Source organism: Hylobates moloch, unplaced genomic scaffold (assembly GCF_009828535.3).
Source record: "Hylobates moloch isolate HMO894 unplaced genomic scaffold, HMol_V3 SCAFFOLD_29, whole genome shotgun sequence".
In the NCBI taxonomy this organism is placed as follows: Eukaryota; Metazoa; Chordata; class Mammalia; order Primates; family Hylobatidae; genus Hylobates; species Hylobates moloch.
The window spans coordinates 1,278,810-1,289,381 of NW_026652304.1; the positions used below are offsets into that span (position 1 = coordinate 1,278,810).

The 10,572-nt window shown below is 40.1% G+C and overlaps 1 protein-coding gene across 1 annotated transcript in view; it reads left to right on the plus strand.

Annotated features, from left to right (window-relative positions):
- The window catches only part of LOC116463206 (nesprin-1), a 532,426-nt gene that overhangs the window by 308,000 nt on the left and 213,854 nt on the right, over positions 1–10,572 (plus strand). The window contains exons 77-81 of the mRNA XM_032146204.2: positions 1,042–1,307; positions 3,452–5,612; positions 8,707–9,044; positions 9,241–9,385; positions 10,055–10,273. Of these exons, the coding sequence (XP_032002095.1) occupies positions 1,042–1,307; positions 3,452–5,612; positions 8,707–9,044; positions 9,241–9,385; positions 10,055–10,273 (3,129 nt within the window). The remainder of the gene's footprint in view (positions 1–1,041; positions 1,308–3,451; positions 5,613–8,706; positions 9,045–9,240; positions 9,386–10,054; positions 10,274–10,572) is intronic.

Consider the following 10,572-nt stretch of genomic DNA (forward strand, 5'->3'; position numbering starts at 1 on the left):
AAGTGCTGGGATTACAGGCGTGAGCCACGGCACCCGGCCAGTTTTATTAACATTTTAATTGTGATTGAACCTTGCTTTAAGGACAAATTTTCATATATCAGTCAGGGGATTTAAGAGATTTTTTTTGGGTAGTGGAAGTAAATGGAAATGGGAGTGAGCAGTGGGAAAGTATGGAAGCCCATGAACCAACCCCTTGGAGGAAACACTATCCAAAGAAATGATCCTCTGGCCACATGTTGGGCTGTCAGAGATGGTATCTTAGAGGTTTCTTTTTGCTGTGTATGCAGGGAGTAGATGAATATAAACCATTGCCTTTCCACTTTGCGAATGTACTCCAGCCTTCCCCAACTTTGTACATAGCACCACTGCCCACCTGGTGACCCGAGCTACTTTGCCTTGTCTGTTACATTTGGAAGGTTTCTGTCAGAGGCGTTCAAACCAGAGTGACTCCATCTTGATTAAGGGCTGGGTAAAATGAGGCTGAGACCTGCTGGGCTACATTCCCAGAAAGTTAGGCATTCTTAGTCACAGGATATTTAGTTAAGGGAACAGGTTAATAATGTTTACTGAACAGATCCAGAACCTGACAGACCCAGGACTTAGCAGACCTAGGAAATGTCTTAATGTCCCGATATCTTGAGAATAAAAGCACTCTTAGTTTAAGAATAAATTTTGAAAAACATGAACTCCTTAAAAATTCTTAGAAAACTAATGCCGCACTTCAAGGTAAGATAATGACTTTTTTCATTAATGACTGTAATGTTTCACATGTGTTAGTTTTTCTTTATGCCTCTCGAAATAGTACAATAAAAGAATATACCACAGCTACCCTGAATCTTGCACACGGGGGAATTAACATTCATAAAGAGGTATGGTGATTTTTAGATTTTCTCTTTGTTTCCCATGACTTATTATACATTCTTCAGTTTTTTCGTATTAAGGAACTTAGAGTGTTTAAAGGTCTTATGTCTGTATCGCTCTCTATATTTATTTGGGGATTTCTTAACACATTACATATTTTTTGTTGCTGTTATCCTTTAGGATTTTGTTAAGAAACTACAGAGCAAACAGGCATCCGTAAACACCATAATAGAAAAGGTGAATAAGTTAACAAAGAAGGAGGAGTCACCTGAACACAAGGAAATAAATCATTTAAATGATCAGTGGCTCGATTTGTGCCATCAGTCTAACAACCTGTGCTTGCAAAGGGAAGAGGATCTTCAGAGAACAAGAGATTACCATGACTGTATGAATGTCGTTGAAGTGTTCCTAGAAAAATTTACTACAGAATGGGATAACTTGGCCAGGTAACAGAAATTCTCCCATGGGTCACCAAAATGCTAAGCCAGACATTTCTTAATATCTATAAAAATGTAAAATGTGCCCAGGTGCAGTGGCTCATGCCTGTAATCCCAGCACTTTAGGAGGCCGAGGTGGGTGGATTAGTTGAGGTCAGGAGTTCGAGACCAGCCTGGACAACATGGTGAAACCTCATTTCTACTAAAAATACAAAAATTAGCTGGGTGTGGTGGTGCATGCCTGTAATCCTAGCTACTTCAGAGGGTGAGGCAGGAGAATCACTTGAACCTGGGAGGAGGAGGCTGCAGTGAGCCAAAATTGCACCACTATACTCCAGCCTGGATGACAGAGCAAGACCCTGTCTCAAAAAACTAAAATAAAATGTCTTAGGTATAACATCTATTGTTTATTATTATTAATATTGGTAAGTAGAACATCATTATGAACCTAATGTTTTCACATGGATATAGAGTCATGGTTTTCCTAGCTTGATATTGATTTAACTAGTGGGTAAAAGAGAAATGTTTGAAAATGGTACCATTTTCTCTGTGACCTCAAAGAATATTCTAAAAACATTTCTAATTTTGTTTAATTACAAGTTATGGGATATCATCTATGAATTCATGAAATGAATCCTTCTTGAACCTATATGCTCCCTAGGTTTCTTATCAAGTCTATAAGGTAATGAATGCATTCTGTGTAATTCAGTCGGGTTTTTTTCTTATAAGAGTCTAGAAATGAGTGAATAATCCAAATTCAGTTAATTTGTGTCTTTTGTGATTTTGTAGTGATTGAACCCCTCTTAGCTTTCTTCTTTGAAAAATAAGAATACACACACACACATACTGGATCATTATATGAAACCATTCCATACTTTTGATCACCATAATTGTTAAAATCTACATTTCTTCTGCACCGATTTACTAGTTTACAGCAAAGAAAACTGCAAATATTGTTCTAGATATCAGGAAATCATAGTGGGGATTTGGGGTTTTTTTGGTATACCATTTTCTGGTTTGTTTGCTTTTCTTTGATACTTAACATTTTACTGGTCTTTGGGATTAGTCCAGTAAATATTAACAACTCATATTTCTGGCTCACAGTAGGCCCCACAGATACCTGAGACTTAACATGTCCAAAACAGAACTCCTCATACTGCCTCCCAACCCTACCCTGCTTTTCATACTTCAGAACTGATCATTTAGTAAAGAAGACTACAAGATTCCATTTTTTATGTGTGCTTCATCGTCAAAGGGACGAGAATTCTTTACATTTCACACTTATTACTAAAGATTACTAACAATAAGCAAAAAATATCCAAGTACACAATTAAGTAGCCATTAGATCTGTTGGTTATACCTTACAGATTGTACTACCTAGAACTATATTGTTTGTTGGACCCTCTTCACAAAAGAAAGCACATAAATCATGCATCACTTATTAATTTCTTTCAGTATCATTTTCTAGAGTACACTAGATCAGTGCTTCTCACTGTTTAACATTACACAAACCATCCAAGGATCCTGTTACCATATAGATTCTGCTCAGTTTATAAAAGCCAGTGGAAGATAAAAGCATATTCTGATTTGATTGGAAGGCATTGTCAGCTAGAAAGAAGTAGGCAACTTGATTTGATTCAACTTCTAGTACTGACTTCTGATGAGACTTGTATTCCATAATTATAGCACTTCTGTCAACAAACCATGAATTGAACTACTCTCAATTATTCTAAGCTCAGAAGATCCACTTAAAGAAAATGGTGAAGTGTCAGCCAGGAGTAGTGGCTCATGCCTGTAATCCTAGCACTTTGGGAGGCTGAGGCAAGTGGATCACCTGAGGTCAGGAGTTAGAGACCAGCCTGACCAACATGGTGAAACCCTGTCTCTACTAAAAATACAAAATTAGCCGAGCATGGTGGCACATGCCTGTAATCTCAGCTACTCGGGAGGCTGAGGCAGGAGAATCACTTGAACCTGGGAGGCGGAGGTTGCTGTGAGCCGAGATCACAGCATTCATTGCACTCCAGCCTGGGAAACAAGAGCAAAACTCAGTCTCCAAAAAGAAAATGGTGAAGTGTAATTTAGCATAGTATGAACAAACATCGATATTGACTGCAGCTAATTTGCTCTTATACCTTTCCATGTATTTTCAGATCTGATGCAGAGAGTACAGCTGTCCACCTGGAAGCTTTGAAAAAGTTAGCATTGGCATTGCAGGAGAGAAAGTATGCTATTGAAGATCTGAAAGATCAAAAGCAGAAAATGATAGAGCATCTGAATTTAGATGACAAGGAGTTAGTCAAAGAACAGACGAGTCATTTAGAGCAACGTTGGTTTCAGCTTGAGGACCTCATTAAAAGGAAAATCCAAGTGTCAGTCACCAACTTGGAGGAGTTAAATGTAGTGCAGTCCAGATTTCAGGAGCTAATGGAGTGGGCAGAAGAGCAACAACCCAACATCGCCGAGGCCGTTAAGCAGAGCCCTCCTCCAGATATGGCTCAGAATCTTCTCATGGATCACCTGGCCATCTGCAGTGAACTGGAGGCCAAGCAGATGCTCCTGAAATCGCTCATAAAGGACGCAGACAGGGTCATGGCAGATCTTGGTCTCAATGAGCGACAGGTCATCCAGAAGGCCCTCTCTGATGCACAAAGCCACGTGAATTGTCTCAGTGACTTAGTGGGCCAGCGAAGAAAGTACTTAAACAAAGCCTTGTCCGAGAAAACCCAGTTTCTCATGGCAGTGTTCCAGGCCACCAGCCAAATTCAGCAACATGAGCGAAAGATAATGTTCCGTGAACACATCTGTCTGTTACCAGATGATGTGAGCAAACAAGTCAAAACATGTAAGAGTGCACAAGCCAGCCTCAAGACTTACCAAAACGAAGTCACTGGACTTTGGGCCCAGGGTCGCGAACTGATGAAAGAAGTCACAGAGCAGGAAAAGAGTGAAGTGCTGGGGAAGCTTCAGGAATTGCAGAGTGTCTATGACAGTGTTTTACAAAAGTGCAGTCACCGGTTACAAGAACTAGAGAAGAATTTGGTTTCTAGGAAGCATTTTAAGGAAGATTTTGATAAAGCTTGCCACTGGCTAAAACAATCAGATATTGTTACATTTCCTGAAATCAACCTAATGAATGAGAGTACTGAGCTTCATACACAACTGGCTAAATACCAACACATTCTTGAACAATCTCCAGAATATGAAAATCTTCTACTTACGCTGCAGAGAACTGGGCAGACCATATTACCATCGCTGAATGAAGTCGATCATTCCTACCTCAGTGAAAAGCTAAATGCTTTGCCCCAACAATTTAATGTAATTGTTGCCTTGGCTAAAGACAAGTTCTATAAAGTCCAGGAAGCAATTCTTGCTCGGAAGGAATATGCTTCCTTGATTGAGTTGACAACCCAGTCTCTGAGTGAACTTGAAGCCCAATTCTTGAGGATGAGCAAAGTTCCCACTGACCTGGCCGTTGAGGAGGCTCTTTCTCTGCAAGATGATTGCAGAGCCATTCTGGACGAGGTGGCAGGCCTTGGGGAGGCGGTGGATGAACTGAACCAGAAAAAAGAAGGTTTTCGCAGCACAGGTCAGCCTTGGCAGCCAGACAAGATGCTGCACCTTGTCACCTTATATCACAGGCTGAAGCGACAAACAGAACAGAGGGTTAGCTTATTAGAAGACACCACCAGTGCTTACCAAGAACACGAGAAGATGTGCCAACAGCTGGAGAGACAACTGAAGTCTGTGAAAGAGGAGCAGTCCAAGGTGAATGAGGAAACGCTGCCTGCAGAGGAGAAGCTCAAAATGTATCACTCCCTGGCAGGAAGTCTCCAGGACTCAGGGAGTCTCCTGAAACGAGTAACCATACATCTTGAAGACCTTGCCCCACACCTTGACCCCTTGGCTTATGAGAAAGCCAGGCGTCAGATCCAGTCCTGGCAAGAGGAGTTAAAACTGTTGACTTCTGCCATTGGTGAGACGGTGACAGAATGTGAGAGCCGAATGGTGCAGAGTATAGACTTCCAGACTGAGATGAGTCGCTCCCTGGACTGGCTGAGGAGAGTGAAGGCAGAACTCAGTGGGCCGGTGTACTTAGACCTCAGCCTGCAGGACATCCAAGAGGAAATCAGAAAAATCCAAATTCATCAGGAAGAGGTCCAGTCCAGCTTGAGAATCATGAATGCGCTGAGTCACAAGGAAAAGGAGAAGTTCACAAAGGCCAAGGAGCTGATTTCTGCGGATTTAGAACACAGCCTCGCTGAGCTCTCAGAGCTGGATGGAGACATTCAGGAAGCCTTACGCACCAGACAGGTGGGTATAATAGGACTTCACTTCTCTATTTTCCACTCTGCTTATTTGTAAGCAGGTACAAGAAATTCTTATGCTTGGTTGTAATTGCTTCTTTAAATATTTCTTTCTAAGTACTACACAGAAGCTTCTTCAGCAGTGACTTAAATGGTTATTTTAATTGTTTTTTGTTTTGTTTTGTTTTGTTTTTTTGGGTTTTTTTGAGACGAAATCTCGCTCTGTTGCCCAGGCTGGAGTGCAGTGGTGCAATCTCGGCTTACTGCAACATCCGCCTCCTGGGTTCAAGTGATTCTTGTGCCTCAGCCTCCCGAGTAGCTGGGATTACAGGTGCCCGCCACCACACCCAGCTAATTTTTGTATTTTTAGTAGAGACGGGGTTTCATTATGTTGGCCAGGCTGGTCTCAAACTCCTGACGTCAAGTGATCTGCCCGCCTCGGCCTCCCAAAGTGCTGGGATTATAGGCAGGAGCCACCGTGCCTGGCCAGGTGATTTTAATTGTTTATGTGCATGATATTCATTTTGTGTGGTTTCCATCTTGACTTCATTTTGCTTATAACAGTGATGCCTCAGTGATTTCTCACCTTAAAAAAGATGATAAATGGTATTAGTAACATAATTAATATTATATATTTGTACATGGATAGTACAACTGATTAACAATGAATAATTAGTGATGCCCTTTGTAAACAATGTGAAGGCTGGTATTTCTAAAATCAGTGCTAGATGAAGATAGTCTAAATGGAGAGAAGCAGACAATGCAGCCCTGACCTTGCTAATAAGCCACATTTTTGTGGGGTATCCCATTAGTTGCCCCATCTCTTCACCCCTTCTGTGGGGATGAGGGCTGTCCTCCTGCTTCCCTGTAGCACAGCAGAAGAAAGACTAGAATACTCATAATTACTTGACTTGGGGATAACAAAAAGAAATGGGGGCACGTACAAAACTTCCCAGATTGGCCTAATTGCAGCTTGCTCTGGGGCTTGCAAGTTCTGTGCATTCAAAAATAAGAAGAGGGCTGGGCGCGGTGGCTCACGCCTTTAATCCCAGCACTTTGGGAGGCTGAGGCGGGTGGGTCACCTGAGGTTGGGAGTTTGAGACCAGCCTGACCAACATGGTGAAACCCTGCCTTTACTAAATACAAAAAAAAAAAAAAAAAAATTAGCTGGGTTTGGTGATGCATGCCTGCAATCCTAGCTACTTGGGAGGCTGAGACAGGAGAATCGCTTAAACCCAGGAGGCAGAGGTTGCAGTGAGCCGAGATCATGCCATTGCACTCCAGCCTAGGCAACAAGAGTGAAACTCTGTCTAAATAAATAAATAAATAAATAAATAAATAAATAAAATAAGAAGAGAAAAATAGTGCCTAGAGGATTACTTCCTTTAATTTCTTGGCCCATTTTCTCCATGTCTGTCTTTAGTCCCTGTGATTCTAGGAGATGTCAGCCAACCGTTTAGGTAAAGGATAGTTTTCATCAGGATAATACAGCAGCTACAGCCTGGGAAGAGGGCACATCTGAGTTTTAATAGCAGCTATTTGATCTCAGGCAAATGACATCCTATAAGGCTCTGTCCCTCTTTGTAGAAGAGAGATATTAATGATTCTTTTATTAGGTTTATCTTCTTAGCATTGGGTCTGACACGAAGTAACCTCAGATGAATCTTAGCTGTCATTTAACTATATTTTCTGCAGAGGTTAAGTAAGGTTAACACTTTAAATAGTAAAAATTTTAATATTGGATAAAATCATAATAAACTTCTTAAAATTCTGACTTTTTAAAGTAAAAACTATTTAGTACACTTTATCCTTTTCATATTCATTCAAGGCTATTGTTTATAAAAATTTTAAACTATTTTTCTAGAGCTATTAGTATAAATAGAGATATAGAATCTAGAATGTACAGTAAGAACAGAAGTTACCAGAAATTTTCATTCTTGAAAAACATTTGTCAGGTAAGCTTACTTCTTTTGGTGAGTTTTGAACTAAAATGTTAAATCTACTAAGATGTCTCTGCTTGTGCCATCTTGTCTTATTGACCATCTTGGTCCAAATAACTAAAGGTCATTGTTCCTGGGGCATTTCTTATTCCCTCCGCTGATTCTATGCTTTGCTGTCCCTGTTCTTTCCTTAATTGGTGCTTATCTTATGGGTACTTTCTCTACCTTTTCTATGCATCTTCGCTTGCACAGTCGCGGCTTATCTTGTCTAGTCATTGATGGCTGGTTAGAGTGTTTCTTTTCCTTCTGGAATTGAATGGACCAGCCTTCCAGACTTAAACTTTTCAACTTTTCTATTTTAGTCTCTATACAAGACTCACCGGTTACTATTTTGCTTCCAGAAATTACTCTGTGGCTCTGTGGTCTGGTAAATGCCAGTTTGGAAGTTTGACGTTGCTGTGTTTCTTTTTTTTTTCTTTTCTTTTCCTTTCCATGTTTGTTTGTTTGTTTGTTTTTTGAGAGACAGAGTCTGGAGTGCAGTGAAATGATCTCAGCTCACTGCAACCTCTGCCTCTCAGGTTCAAGCAATTCTTGTGCCTCAACCTCCCAAGTAGCTGGGATTACAGGCATGCGCCACCACACTCAGCTAATTTTCGCATTTTTAGTAGAGACAGGGTTTCACCCTGTTAGCCAGGCTGGTTTCGAACTCCTGGCCTCAAGTCATCTGCCTCCCTCAGCCTCCCAAAGTGCTGAGATTACAGTCATGAACCAGCACGCCTGGCCATGTTGTTATACTTCTAACCAATGGAGACATTACTGCACTTTGGTAAACATTCAGTCTGCCACATATTACTAAGCATCATATTATTTCTTAGAGAGGGAAGTTTCAGAACTAGTCAAGATACTGACATAAATTTCTAACCCATTTCTGTCCTTATTATTTAATTTAATGGCAGTAATAAAATTATAACAAGAATAGCAGGAGGAAAAATCAAGGATAACGATGGATGGCACCACAAAAATATTCCACTAACTTATCAATGCACTTACACACATACACCCATGAGACAGAGGACTGGAAAACAAATGAATGAATGAAACTCTTTCCTGCAAACATGTTGCAAAGGAGAGTTGATTATGTTTGCAATTGCTGTTTTTCAGGCTACCTTGACTGAAATATATAGCCAGTGCCAAAGGTATTATCAGGTATTTCAAGCAGCCAATGACTGGCTTGAGGACGCCCAAGAAATGTTACAGCTGGCAGGCAATGGCCTAGACGTGGAGAGTGCAGAGGAAAATCTCAAAAGCCACATGGAATTTTTCAGTACAGAGGATCAGTTCCACAGTAACCTGGAGGAGCTCCACGGCCTGGTAGCCACCCTGGACCCACTCATCAAGCCAACCGGCAAAGAAGATCTAGAACAGAAAATGGCTTCTCTGGAACTCAGAAGCCAGAGGATGAGCCAGGACTCTGGTGCCCAAGTGGATCTCTTGCAGAGGTATTTCGGGATGTTTTGTGTTTTATATTTCAGTGAAATGAATTTCCACACTGAAAGTAGTAATACACGAATGATATACATTAGCACGTAAATTTGTTTTTCCCTCTTAAGTATCATTAGACATACTGACACCAGAGCTTCGTGTAGAAATACGTGATTTCGTGCTACTTACCAGTTTCTGTTGGACTCTTTCAAGATGCACAGCTCAATGGCACGATTACCAGAAAGCAAGGGAAGAGGTTATTGAATTGATGAATGATACAGAAAAGAAATTGTCTGAGTTTTCTTTGTTGAAGACTTCTTCTAGTCATGAAGCGGAAGAAAAATTGTCAGAACACAAGGTCAGAGTTTTGGGCTATTTAAAAAAAAATCCTTTTTCTATAATTGTAATGGGCCTTTGCAACATGATCAATAAATCTTCATTTCTACCTGGACTTTTTCAATATGATAAGGATGTATTTAACCACATTTTATACAAGTTTTAAGTTTATGAAATGCTGTTACCTCCTAGGATTCCCACTGGAAATGCATAGCTAAGATTTTTTTAAAAAGATGTTCAGAGCAATTTGCTTCTGATAAGATATGGCACTTACTAAATGTCAGTAAATACTTTTTGTTGGTAACAGATTAAATAAAACTAAAAAATTAATAACTGAGTCTCCCTTTATCAGAGCAATATAAGGAAAAAATGTAACATACTAAAATATTGCATTTGGTTCACTTACATTTGTGCTGCTTTTTAAAAATGAAAAAATGTCATCTCAAGTAGCAAAATACGCTTTTGTTTTTAATAAATAAATAATATTCACCTTACCTCTTTAAAAAGCTTTAAGACTAAAACTGGTTAAAAAATAAACATAAAAGTAAGAGTACCTAGAGGAGAATAAATGTATGTAGAAACATTTCCTTTTGCAGGTAATTTTGGGCTTTACCAAGATCCATAGAACTTTAAAAAATTAAATTAATCTCTCCCTTGTCTCCTCTCTTCCGTCCTCCACCTCCAACCCTAGGCTTTAGTGTCAGTGGTTAACTCTTTCCATGAGAAGATTGTGGCCCTTGAGGAAAAAGCTTCACAACTGGAGAAAACCGGAAATGACGCCAGCAAAGCCACCCTGAGCAGGTCAATGACCACTGTCTGGCAGCGCTGGACACGCCTTCGAGCTGTGGCCCAGGACCAGGAGAAGATCCTGGAAGATGCAGTGGATGAGTGGACGGGCTTTAACAACAAGGTAGTTTCCACTGTCCATGGGCTCACCTTTCTTTCCTCACTTATTATAACGTATTTTGAAACACAGTATTTTGCCCCTTTTTGAAGTCAGCCTTATGAAAGTAATAAAGGCTTTTTAAAATCTCTGTTTCAATGACATAAAAACTAAGTTATGAAACAAAGTACAAAATGCAATGTGCAGTTTAGTCCCAAGTCACAGTCAAATTATTTCAATGAGAAAAACCAAGCAATTAAATTTTGAAAGGAGAACAAGCCCATTTTACCTCATTTGCTTTCTTTTTTTTTTTTTTTTTTTTTTTT